Genomic DNA, 14,385 nt, shown 5'->3' on the forward strand with positions numbered 1-14,385 from the left:
TTTTTAACATTTACATTTATCTACCGTTATCATTTCATTTTTAAACAAACTGTAACTAATGCATCTCTGAAATCACTGAGAGTTTCTACACTGGAAATTAGCTGGTTAACAGAGTGATAAAGATTTTTCACTTGAAAGTGGCTCAAGTGCTACAAACTGATATGAAGTAAAACATTATGCAGCAAAATTTTATTATGAGACAGGAGCTGTATTATTTATTGTTAAAGCAGCAGTGTTCGATTAGCTCAGACAGTGATTTTTTTAAATAATGATAATTCTATTCAATCTAAAGGATGTGGTTTTTAGGAGGTTGAAAAATACTAAATGGAAAAAGATTAAATTGAAAACATAAAAAATATGTTGGATGCGATTTTCAAGAATATAAAATGTTCTATAAAACATTATGAATGAGGATACACTATTGAAAACTCTGGATTTACTAGGAAACCGAGAAACTTTGTATCATAATTTTAAGTACACTTTATATCAGAACTTTGTATCATAATTTTAAGTACACTTTATATCATAATTTTTATGAGCTCATGTACAATTTGACTTCTACTCTCTGTTAAGAGAAAAGAAGCTTGCAACTACTCAAATGTATTTCATAAATATCTTCTAAAAGTCGTTTTGTTCTTTATTTTATCAACTCTTGTAACGATTCTATCTCACTATGGCTCAGTAGCATTCGATCAAAAATGGAATAAATGGTGACACGTGAGCGAGGAATTGAAATGAAAATTGGGAAAGGAATAGAAATGGAGAAACAGGAATTAAATGTAAATTAAATGTAAAATAAAGATCGTAGCGCTGTCGTAGAGAATCGTGTGAAATAATTATACCTTTCTGGCCTGTCCGCTTCCGGCTTGTCCATGTAGTAGCGAATGAAGGCCCTCTCGGCGTCCTCGCGCTCCTGAAAGGATATCACGCCGCCGCCGTTCAATGTCTCGACATTTGGCAGCCTGGCGATCAAAAGCTGCCGCCTCTCGTGTTCCGTGTATTCTCGAGGACTCTGCAATTGTTCAGCAACTTTCAATTCGTCTGATTTCATTCTTGATGGGCGTTCAATTACAATAATTGAACAGACGAGTCTTACAACAGTAGTCAGTAACATTTCTGAAAATGCTTTGTCTAAATTTAATTACATATACTACATATATATATAATTACATATACTACATATATATATATATATATATGTAGTATATTATATATTATATATATTACTATTATTATGTATATTGTAGTATATTATATTATCATTACTGTGTATTATATTATTATATTATATTCTGTATTATATTATTATTATATTATCATTATTGTGTATTATATTATTATTATTATATTCTGTATTATATTATTATTATATTATATTGTGTATTATACTATTATTATTATTATATTATATTATTATTATTATTATATTATTATATTATTATTATATTATATTATTATATTATAATTATTGTGTATTATATTATCATTATTATGTATATTGCAGTATAGTATATATTATATATACTATAATTATTAATATAATTACATATATATACATAATACATTTACAATCGATTACTTTGGTCTGTGTAACCTACTTAAAGCTACAATACATGTGAATAACGAGATAAAATTCACCTTAAATTACAGTAGTTGGAGAAAGATAAGCCTAGTTAATTCCCCCGACTTTTGTTTTCAAAAATTACAGCGAATGATCTAGCGGAAAGCTTCCTTTCAAAAGTTTTACACACATATATATATATATATATATATATATATATATATATATATATATATATATATATAAACTAGTTGGTTTGATGCCAACGTTTACATCGATACAGCTAAAACGGACTGGTCCGAAGTGGCGCATACTAGATCACAAGCTGTCTTAACGGTTTTACATCTTAGCGGCTTCTTTGCTGCTCGTTCTTCTTCTAACTTCCTCTCCTCGGTCATTTCAACCGGTCGATTCGCCCGTTCCAGAAATACATTCCCGTTCGTAAACATTATGGCGAACTTAAACGATTATTCCAAACGTTTCTGATAATTCACTCACAATCAGACAAAGCGTCTGCATGTATAATTCATTTTGTAACACCGAAATTGCGTTAAAAAAAAACCTAAATATCAATAAAAGTAATTTTGTTTTAAAAAAAAAGTGAACACGGTTTAAGAAAGATCTCACAATATCCTGTGTCAAAAATTAAAATGGCCAATGCAAGTGGCCAGTCAAATGTGTTAATCGTCATAAACGGGGGTATATATATATATATATCCCGTGATCACGCGAGCAGGTGGGAAAGAGATCTCCTACCTCGAAAAGAGGACAGCCCTGAATCCTCAGAGACTTAAGTGCTGGGAACCTGGCCAATCGTTCCACGTCGTCCCACGTGGACAACAAAGTGCCGTTCAAGTTTAGGAACCTAAGCTTTCTGAATGGGTCGTGAGATGACCTGATGGTCGTTCCACTGGACTCCGACTCTGACTCGGACCTGTCGTAGTTCACCTTCCCCTCGCTAAATATCCTGTTCCCTTTCTCGTCCACCGACGTGTTCTCCTCGGTATCCAGACTGTTCATATTCTCATTGTCCTCGCTCAGATTCTCCGGCTCATTCTTGGAACACGGCTCCTCGTTCGAGTTCCTATTGTCTACGAGGGCCAACGACCTTATCGGACACTCGGCCAGCACGAGGCTCTCCAGATTCGGGAATATATACCCCAGTTTGGAGATCTCGTTCCACACCTCAACGGGATTCCCGGTGAAGTGAAGCTTCTTCACCGAGACGTTCTTGCTCTCCGGCATCTGATAATCGAGATCCACCGTCTTGTACTCGTTCAAGGACAGATGCAGCTCCTCCAGGTTACGAAGCAGACGGATCAATCCCTGAACGGTCGACCAGGTCACCCTGGTCCCGTTCAACACCAGATTCTTCAACAGATCGTAGCTGCCGTGCTTGATGTCGAACACCTCGGCCAAACAGTTGAAACTCAGGTTGACGAACTTGATCTTCGGCATGTGCTGCAGGATGCCGAACACCTCGGTCCATTGTGATAGTTTGTTCTGCGCTAGGTCCAGCTCCTCCACGTTTTTGCATTTACTTCGGAGCTTCTCCGCGTCGTTGCCGGCCGACTCGATGTCACAGTCCTGCAGTACGAGCAACGCCGGCACCGTGTGACGGGGTGACTTCTTCGGTATGAAAATGCTGACCGAGAGGGCGGCCTTCGGCGAGCTCGACTCCGTCTCCTCGTCGGTGAGGGAACAGTCGGTCGTTGAACTGCCGTACTTCAGCTCCAGCGCTTCCAGCAACGACGGCATGTTTACTGCATTCTGAAACCGATTATCGTACCTTTTAGACTTTTGTCACAGTGTTTAGACCTCGTTGCATGCATTTGACATTAATAACGTTTTTAATTCCACCAAATTGTGGATCAATTGTGCTTCGTGGCAAGGTTTTGAAAATGGTTGAATGTTAGTTATTGAATGTAGTATTTATGTTATAAATAAATGCTACAAATACTATAATACTTATGATAATTCACAAATACTACAAACAAATATTTATACTATGTTATAATATTTTATAAACGATATAAATAAATATTTTACAGGTATCTTTTGAAATATCTATGGTCGTCAGAAAAGTACCTATGTCATAAATAATTACTATAAACATTATAATAATTTATAAATACTTATATATTTATTATATATTTTAGTATATGTATATATATACTGAATATTTATAGTATTTATATGGGTATATTATAATACTTTATAAATGCTATAAATAAGTATTTTATAAGTATTTTATAAGTATCTTTTAAAATATCTATGATTGTCAGAAAAATTGAATATTAAGTATCTATGTTATAAACACTATAAATACTATATTATAATACTTTATAAATACTATAAATAAATATTTTACAAGTATCTTTTGAAATATCTATGATTGTCAGAAAAATTGAATATTAAGTATCCATGTTATAAACACTATAAATACTATATTATAATACTTTATAAATACTATAAATAAATATTTTACAAGTATCTTTTGAAATATCTATGATTGTCAGAAAAATTGAATATTAAGTATCCATGTTATAAACACTATAAATACTATATTATAATACTTTATAAATACTATAAATAAATATTTGTATATTTATTATATATTTTAGTATATATATACATATTAAATATTTATATATTTATACTATATTGCTTTAATGCTTTATAAATACCATAAATAAATATTTTATAAGTATCTTTTGAAATGATCGCCAGGGTAGCTGCAAATTAATCGTAAGTCATCTGAACATGAAGCGTTCAGTGTCAACACAAAAAGTTCAAGGGCCCAAATATTCAAAAATTCACATTGTATACTCTATCTTCTTAAGCGTCAGATGAACCTTCGAACAAGTCGAGATGCTAACTCTCATGGGAAATCCCGCTTTCATACACTTTGGTAAATAAACAATTTTCATTCTTTGGAGAATTTCATTAGCATCAAGTAAAGTTTCAAAATTTCTCTTCAATTTCCCAACTTTCTGGAACTTACTCTCTCACTTCCCCTCCGTTATCGTATTTTTTCCCTTATTCATCATCCTCGAGAAATTCTCAAGCGCGACCATTGTTCCAGGCACACGCTCGTCGTTGCTCTCATCTCCCTCTGTCCTACCGTAAACGCCATCGTGACCCGATCGTCAACATACATCCGAGGAGAGAGAATCAAATTGGTCGACAAAGAAGGGGACAAAGAGTTGTCACTGCGCGCGGCGACGCACAAGGTGGCTTTTGTTATCCGGGAAAGGACGAAGAGAAAAAAAAAAAAAAAAAAAGAGGAGGCAAGGGAAAAAAAGCAGATCCCTCGGAGGTCGACGTCGAACACGCGGAATATCTGGTCTGACCATATCCGTTAAGGTCGCGATATTGTCTTTTTGTGCAAACGGGAAACCGGTACTGGTCCCCTTGGTCGTCGCTGGAAAACGATTCTATGAGCGAACGGGCTTCGCCCACGCTATCCGCGACGCAGTTCAGATTCGACTCATTCCCCACCTCCCTTTGGACAAAGGTTCGTTTCGCGAACTTGGTTCCCCGCCGATCGAGAGCCACTCGGAACAATTTGACGACCGATGCAACGAGCAACTTGTAAGAACAAGGTACGCGCTCCGATCGTTCTATTTTATATAACGGGGATATAAAATAGTCTGAGCGACTTACGCAAGTTGTTCTTTAACTACTCGCTTGTTTAACATTTGTTCTTTAACGCTCGCTTGTTACAAATTCTTTTTAATATAAAATTAATATATATATATATATATATATATATATATATATATATATATATAAAATCAATTCTCAAAAAACTTTTATCTTGGGTTTAGTTAGTTGAGAAAAGCAGTAATTGACGCTATTAATTTTGTCAATTATTCATTAGAATTATTAGGTACTGTATATACTAGTTGCGTTTAACATTTGGACACTCGCTTGTGGCAAATATATAAAATCAATTCTTTTTAATATAAAATTAATATATATATATATATATATATATATATATATATATATATATATATATATATATAAATCAGCATAGTTAAGATAAATATAAGTATAGGATAAAGTAAAATAGGATACAAAAATATTATGTAAATATTATAACATGTAAAAACTAGGGTAAATGCAATGCGAAATGTGCAATGTAAAAACCAAAGTCAATTTCAAAGCCAAAGAGGCTGAAATAAAAATATATACATACATATATATATAAATCAATTCTCAAACTTTTATCTTGGGCTTAGTTAGTTGAGAAAAGCAGTAATTGACGCTATTAATTGTTCATTAGATATAAGTACTGTGTATTTAACATTTGGCCACTCGCTTGTTGCAAATATATAAAATCAACTCTTTTTGATATAAAATCAATGTATATATATATAAAGAATCAATTTCTCAAACTTTTATCTTGGGCTTAGTTAAAAGCAGTAATTGACGCTATTAATTTTGCCAATTATTCATTAGATATAGATACTGTATATATTATAGTTACGTTTAACATTTGGACACTCGCTTGTTGCAAATGTATAAAATCAATTCTAACTAATATTTATACTCAAGCAGTAGTTGACACTATTGATTTTGCCAATTGTTCATTAGCTATAGGTACTGTATATACTAGTTACGTTTAACATTTGGACACTTGCTTGTTGCAAATGTATAAAATCAATTCTAACTAACATTTATACTTAAGCAGTAGACGCTATTAATTTTGCCAATTGTTCATTAGATATAGATAAACATATAGAGTTTGAGTGATGCGAGTAAATTTGATCGACTGGTCCCAGTCACGACAAAGAACAGTAGAATTGTACTGTATATACTATAGTTACGTAGAATCGATTCTATAGCCTATACTGCACGTTTGAGAGCAAGTTGTTCTTCAACTACCACTTGTTTAACATTTGGACACTCGCTTGTTGCAATTGTGTAAAATCAATTCTAACTTTTATCTTGTGCTTAGTTGATAAAAGCAGTAGTTGACGCTATTAATTTTGCCAACTGTTCGTTAGATATAGATAAATTTGATCGACTGGTCACAACAAAGAACAGTAGGATTGTACTGTATATACTATAGTTACGTAGAATCGATTCTATAGCCTATGCTGCAGGTTTGAGAGCAAGTTGTTCTTCAACTGCCACTCGTTTAACATTTAGACACTCGCTTGTTGCAATTGTGTAAAATCAGTTCTAACTTTTATCTTGTGCTTAGTTAGTTGATAAAAGCAGTAGTTGATGCTATTAATTTTGCCAACTGTTCGTTAGATATAAATAAATTTGATCGACTGCTCCCAGTCACGACAAAGAGCAACATTTATTTTTGTATATACTACGGTTACGTAGAATCTGTAGAATCTATCAGTCTACGCTGCAGGTTTGACGAAATCGTTTTACAACCGACCGTCGATCGGAGCGCGTGCAGACTTTCACCGAACACTGAATTACATGGGTCGTTACGAGTGTACAGTGAATCGCGACTATTCAAATTAACTAACACTTTCGTAAGAGCAATCCACGACACGGATCGTATTTGTACTCTCAATTACCGTCGAATTAACTCTCTGTCGAATCTGCGCGACAGGGAGGATGATACGCGGAATGGAATGGAAAACGACGGTAGAAGGAGAAGCATAGGAACCGTGAAATGGAATGCGGCAGTTTCTACTCGAAAAGGCGGAGAGAAGGAAAGACTAAAAGCGTACAAGTGCAACGAACTGCGACGAGGACGATTACGGAATATCTCGCGCGGAGAGACGACGGGGCGAGCAGGAGGAAAACGTTGCGTCAATTTGGCGGAGATCCGACGTGCCAGCGGCCGAAAGGAAAACTCTGTGTGTGTGTTTGTGTGTGTTGGAGACCGGCCAACTCGCGAGTCGTTTTCATTTAACGCGAAACGTTTCAGCCGTGGTTCGCTACTGCCCTGAGAGAGATGGATACCAACAATCCTACTCGTATCTGTTGCCGTACTCGCGCTTTCTAACGGCAAATTTACCTCGTTACCATCGCGAGGCAACGTTCTGAAGCTGAAAACTAGCGTCCCGTCTGTCCGACGTTGTTCACGAAGGGGAGAGGACGCACGCAACAGTTTCATCCCCGTGGAAAATCGGTGGCGGACAAAGGTCCGCGGCGATACGCTCGACGCACGGCAGTGGACCGGCATAATAGTCGTTGTTGCATTATACTCCCCGTAGGCTTCCCCTACGTAATCGCGATATCGGTTCAACGGCCATGCGAAATTAACTTTCTCCGGCCAGCGAGAAGCTCGCTAGAATCAACGCGGTGTGCACTACAATACGTGGCTAAAGCTAAGGCTTACCCAGCGATGTGCTCGAGTCGCTTTCGAACAGATTACACCGCTTTTAATCATTTGCACTCGATTCTACCTTCTGAGGGGACATCGTAATTAAATCTAGCTAACACCTCGGACCTCCTCATTTTTACGCATACATTTGGTGTTGTACGATGCGACGTATAATAGTGTGATATCTGAACAGACGCCTAGAGTGAAATATACGACGTATGAACAACAAAAGGTATTTCCAGGGGAAGAAGTTTCCCGAAGACAGCCCCGAAGTCAATTGACACTTCATTGGAATAATTCACATAAACTAGGTTTCTTATTGCTGCTTGCTGTTTTTAAAAAACTGACGATATTATTTTTCCAAGGACTGAAACTATGTATCATCGACTCCTGTTATATTATTGTTCTTAGTAAATCCGCATTGCTTTGACCACTTGCGCTGGCAACTGATTGCGGACCATAACGAGTGACCAAATTTCCGTATACAATAATTCGCCTTCCTTTCGAATTCATTGTGGTACATCATTGGATAAAAATGACTAAGAAGTAATCAATTTATTATCTGTTTTGCCCGAGTTATATTTCAATATACCTAAAACTGAGGAAATATTGCAATTCTGGGAACAAAAAATTCTCGACGTGCGTGGCACGTCATTCCAGCGCAAGAGGTTAGATTTAAACGACATCACGATGTTGGAAAGATATGCAGTCAACAAAATTTCGTGCTGGACATCATTTGAATAATTATTATCCAATGCCATGTCATTTTACTTGAAGTAAATATAAATTGCTTATGCAAAAAAAATTTGTCGAGGGCAAAGGGATATATAGAAAGCGTAATCGGTTTCTCTCCTAGTTTCTACACTATTTTCTTGATAGCACGATGAATGATGAATATATATGGCAAGCCTGGATATAATTGCAATTAACAGATACTGCATATAATTGACGAATAGTTGAGGATACTCAAGATTGATTTTATATCTTCGGTCCGTATTGATATAGAATATTTTGGTTACGTTACATCACGAGGATCGAAGCTGTAGAGGACGAGTCAAAGTTGCTTCAAGTATTTATCTCTGCAATACTATAGATGACTGGTATTATACTGGTTCTGAATCGTTAAAGCGTTGCAAATTTATAAAGTTATAATAGTATAATAGTTAGTTGAACGTAGACGTTACCGTTTAATCTGAATGTTTTCAAGATCCTCGATTCAAGTGTGATCTTAAAGCATTCGAGTCTAACGTCCTAAATGCGAACGTGGTGCGTAAGATTTCGCGTTGCCATAGCTGACGATTGCACGGGGAATCGGAACAACAAGTCGATGCAATTAATCACTGGATACCCTTGGATGGCTTGGGAAGATCCCTCGCGGTATTTCCGTTTCGGGCAGGATTAGGAAACATAGGTCAGGAACGGCTCATTTGTTCGATCAAAGTCTGGAAATAATTCGTTGTATCGTTAGGAAATTTTCAAAAGCATGATTTCATATTGAAATCTTGATAGTAAGTACAACGAAACGCGCGAGTTAGCAACCAATATACAAACCGATTTTAGTGAGGTTATACACAATGCCTCGGGTTGCATCACGCAGTCGCAACTCGTTTGTTAACTAGTCTAACAGTCGGAGCGGGGTAACAATGCTAAATACGAACACTCGTTGCTTTCTCCTCGGGCCGATGATTTTATGTGTACCTGATTTTATTTGCGCTCGTAAAATTAACCGTACGAATTGCAAGGAGTGAGTTTGAGGAGCAAACCAAAAACCGTCTAAAAAAAAAAAAGAGAAAGGTTAGCTTTACGATATTTGAAGTGCTGACGCAGCGTGCGTATCTTGTCCCTCTGGCGGTGACTGTAAGAACTACGAAGAATTTATTGAATTTAAACATTCAAATGTTCAACAATGCATATTCGAATATTCAGAAATTCAAGTGTTCAAAATTTTAACTAAAAATAAAAGAATTAAATTAAAACATTATATATATATATATATATATATATATATATATATATATAATATATCGCGAAATACTGGAAATACTGAACAAAACGATTACGACGTTAATAAGTTAAACTAAAACAGCTGACAACCGTTTGCTCTCTGGATATTAGAGAAATTTGCGCGTTACCTCTACACGTGGTAACGGCTAAATATACACGACTATTACGAAATGTCAAGCAGAAGCTGTCCGAGTAGTGGGTCAGTTGGAAAGACAGGCACCGTTTCGCGCGTGAATTCCAACAAGTGATTAGCTTCGAGGAGAAAGGTATCGAACTTCAAAATGTACTGAGAATCGAATCTCTGCGTCAATCAAAACGCTTCGCTTTCAATTTACTTTGATCCTTTTCTCTGTTTTAGGCACAGGAATATCGCAAGGAATAAATTGTAGCCAATAATAGTCGTATTACTTCCTCCTGTTTAGACAGGTAATTTTCAAGACTTAGAAAGTTACCGCGAGAGATATGAAGCGGAAACAAACTCGAAATTGGTTCCATTTCTCCCATAACTTTTCCACAATGATTTTCATTGAAGCGGTGTGAAATGATAAATGGTGAACGATACTTTCTAGCCGGGGGCGGGATAAAAAATGAGAGATGAAACATTGTATAATTTCTTTTTTTTTTTTGTAACGAAGAGAGAGAGAGAGAGAGAGAGAGAGAGAGAGAGAGAGAGAGAGAGAGAGAGAGAGAGAGAGAGAGAGAGAGAGANGATAAAAAATGAGAGATGAAACATTGTATAATTTCTTTTTTTTTTTGTAACGAAGAGAGAGAGAGAGAGAGAGAGAGAGAGAGAGAGAGAGAGAGAGAGAGAGAGAGAGAGAGAGAAAGATAAGATCGTGTTCGGCTATACTCAAATAGTTACTGCGGAAATCGATGATGGTGATCTATTCTTTGCTCAAAGAGTAAAGCTAGAAAGAACGAAGCTAGTAGAAGGAAATATCGACGAAAGTCGCTGCTGGCTGGTGGTATACATACTGCGCAAATGCTCTCCCGCTTCTCGGAATATTACTCGGTTGCCCAAGGTTGCCGTTCATTCTGCCCGCACTATGCACGTGTATAGATATATCAGCCACGCACTTACAGCAATACACCTCTACATCAATGTATTTACGATATACGCTTAGCAGATCTATCTCTGCATCGTGTAACACACGCAGTGCCAAGCAGTGTCAAGAGAATACACGTCAGCGTTTCCCAACCCGTTTTCTTTCTGTCCTATTAAATCGTTTATTTGCCACGTGTATATGTATTTTCACCATTGAAACGATAATAATACTTTATATAATTATTCATACAGATAATTCAAGGTTAATTGAATTAGTCAACGAGAAGAATCATAAAGATATATTTAATCGCTTTCGTTACTCATCACCTTCTAGAAAATATTAAAAAATATTAAGGAGTATCATCATTCTTTTTTTTTTTTCTTTTGAATCGTAACACACACGCTGAAGCACGAGATTGGGAAACTCTATGCGCGCAATGCACCTATTCTTTGTTCATTTCTCGGCTTTTAAGAGCGTGTCTCGCATCGGTGAGCGGCAATTATCGACGTGTGTGTGAAAACCGAGAAAGAGAGAAAGAGAGAGAGAGAGACACATTGATACACCGGTCGTGCAAGAGTTTGTATGTATATGCGCGTTTCATTGGTATCAGGGCCTCTCCCTTCTGAACTGACGGCGATGGTTCACGATGGTTGGTCGCTCGCACGACATGGCTCAACAATTTAATGTGAACAAAACAATCTCCCTGAATCTCCGTGATCATTTCAAATTGGAAGCTTCCCCGATAAGCGGAATCTCACTTTCTCCGAAACTCTAGTACATTTTGTCCTCGTCTTCTTTTTCACTGTAAAGGAATTTTTCGATTTTAAACGGCGACTGAAGATATAAAAACACATTCAGCGAGAACATTATTAACGTAAAATAACGAAAAAAAAAAAAAAAAATGATTATTCGTCTATTTGGAAAAATCATTCGTGGAAAAAAATTTTTAGGAGATTTGTCGATAGATGAAAGATAATAAAATGAAACAAAATTGATATTTTTATACCAACGAATATAAATATGCTAACCATTTCCCATTTCGTAGCGTTTTAAATACGGAAAAATATTTTCGTTCATATACACACGTGATATATACACGTTCGTTGATACTGATAATATTGATATGTTTTACGTGACAAGTTCGCCTTTCTGATAATTGAGAGTGAATTAAAAGATCGTAAACTGATTAAATAAAGCATGACTGAACACGCTGCTTTCTAATCATCTATTTACAGAAATATTTTTGGTGTGGAAACGCGTTCGCTGTAATCGTATATTTTACACAGGCGTTATTCGTGGAGTTGAATCGCCTTTGTTTACATAATTTGCGTGTTCCGTAAGCACAGCGGATAAAATAGTTGATAGAATTCTTCCAAACGGAGATTTTCATTCAAAGAGGCTAATTTTTCACAAAAACACAACGACGCGTTATCGCCAATGTTTAATTGATTTCACAATGCAATTGAAATTAGAAAGCTTTCAGTCGTGTATATTTTGTTGATGAACGAATCTTTTTTCAAGAAAAATTAAGCATTAAAAACATGACTGATCCATTAGCTGCCTAGTTTGTCTTCTTAAAATTATATGCTACATATTGTATTATATGTATGTATATACATACTACATGCTACAGATTTTAATTAATTTTCAATGTTTTTAATCGAAAAATGTATTTAAACTACAAAATGGTTGTATTTTTCGATTAAAAGAAATTCTCGTCTTGGGATAATCGTATACGTAGCTTTTAATAATTTCCAAATAGGAAGGGCAACGAGTTAATCAAAGGAATGAGAAATTGGTAGCGTAAAATCTGCATTCGAAACGCTGCCGTTTAAATGCTGCATAAATTTCGCGCTTCCTTATGCCCGAACGAACGTGATAAAGTACTGTTCCTTTCAATTGCGTTGGCCTTGAGACTAGTAGACAAGTAAACGACGCAATTCTCACGATTAGTTCCTCTTTGTCCAATCATTTTTCACGCTGTTATCATTCGACTTCAGTGTCTGGTGAAATATACTCTGAAGGTTAATAAAGAAACTTTTAATTTGCTCTTCACTTCTGGTGACTTAATTACCTTTCGTTTATATATTTTTATTGAGACAATACATTATATCTAAACGACACCTATAATCTGTGACCAATGTCGTTGCCTCCGCTGTGTCGATAAATCAGGCCTTTCCTTAACGCATTCTAAACCAGCCCTTAACAAATTTCACGATGCAATGTATTGAATTTGCACTTGGATTTTTATCGAAACTCGAATGGACTGAGTAAAGAAATGACGCGAGAACAACGAAACGACGGAATAAAACCGGAAAATGCGAGGCTAACAGCTGTCAAAACACACAATTCAGAAGCGTAATAGATTGCGCGCGCGTACACAGCTGATAATGATTATGTAAGGTTCGAGCAAGTCGCAGCAAAATTACCATGAATCTATCATCGAGTGCACGATTGCTTCGGAATCTTTGAAGAAAAATGATTACCTCGGAAGAGAACGTACAAGAGATCGCCATGTACATTCTGCTATAGTTACCTACATCTCAATTATGCCTTTGACACATCGTACAGTCTTTCAATGCGCAACACGTCCGAATCTTGCAACAGGGGGGACCTCGAGCTCGGATTCTAGTTACGGGGATTAATGAAACATTTGTACTACAACTGGAACGAAATAAATCAAGTAGCGTGTTACCTGGCGTGAATCGATCGTCGGGTACGAGTTTGGAAAGACTGAATGAGAACGGAACGAAGACGCAGTACAAGAATATCACGAGAGAATCGGGTCAAGGATCACTAAGCGTGCGACAGACTGTTATTTTGTACGAGTAGGCAGACTCACTGTTTCCTCGTTTTGCTTTTGGTCCTCCGATATCGTTCGGATATCCGGTCAGTTGGCAATCGACGAGGCTCCCTGGAGAAATATCCTGGTTAGATGCACTCGCGATTTTCGTCTACGATCATGTAGCGAGATCGGTCTGTCGGTTGGTCAAAAAAAAAAAAAAATGGGTTAGAAAAGATGCGTGGTGTCGCTGACGGACACACGAACGTGTCCCGCTCGCCGTCCACCGTTGAACTGGTTTCTGGCTCCTTTGTTTAGTAAACAGAAACAGCTGAGCTACACTACTAGTCACCGCGATAGAGGTGGCGGGAGCTCGATCCGCTCTTCCCGCACAACGCACGCCTCACTGCGCATGCGCGTCCCCGTGGTCGTCACGTGGCTTGGCGCACTCTGCCAATAAGAGGGCGAGAAGCGTCGCGCAGCATCGTACGCACTTGCAATATTCTACCGTTGAATTAAACGTGGTCAACAGGAAATATTCGAATGATATGTGATGATTATTTATTTATACGAAACTGTTAATAGTGATATGTGATAGTACTCATAGAATTTAAGAGATTTTACTTTTTTTTCCGTTTGGCGGCATGATAAATAAAAAGTATTTGACGAATGTATGATCAGTCATTTG

General features: G+C 36.8%; 1 protein-coding gene across 4 annotated transcripts in view; it reads right to left on the reverse strand.

The window, feature by feature from the left end:
- LOC122529150 (tubulin-specific chaperone cofactor E-like protein) overlaps positions 1-14,007 on the reverse strand; it is a 15,995-nt gene extending 1,988 nt beyond the window's left edge. For 2 of the 4 annotated variants that reach the window (XM_043654966.1, XM_043654965.1), the window contains exons 1-3: positions 13,758-14,007; positions 2,318-3,331; positions 843-1,012 (exon numbers count right to left, since the gene is read on the reverse strand). In XM_043654966.1, the coding sequence (XP_043510901.1) occupies positions 843-1,012; positions 2,318-3,319 (1,172 nt within the window). In that variant the 5' untranslated portion in view covers positions 3,320-3,331; positions 13,758-14,007. Of the gene's footprint in view, positions 1-842; positions 1,013-2,317; positions 3,332-13,610; positions 13,729-13,757 lie in introns of those variants that run through there. The other 2 variants (XM_043654963.1, XM_043654964.1) reach the window with 2 other exon arrangements.
- Between the last annotated feature and the right edge of the window lie 378 nt (positions 14,008-14,385).

The sequence above is a fragment of the Frieseomelitta varia genome, unplaced genomic scaffold (assembly GCF_011392965.1).
Source record: "Frieseomelitta varia isolate USP_RPSP 00005682 unplaced genomic scaffold, Fvar_1.2 scaffold_279, whole genome shotgun sequence".
Taxonomy (NCBI): domain Eukaryota; kingdom Metazoa; phylum Arthropoda; class Insecta; order Hymenoptera; family Apidae; genus Frieseomelitta; species Frieseomelitta varia.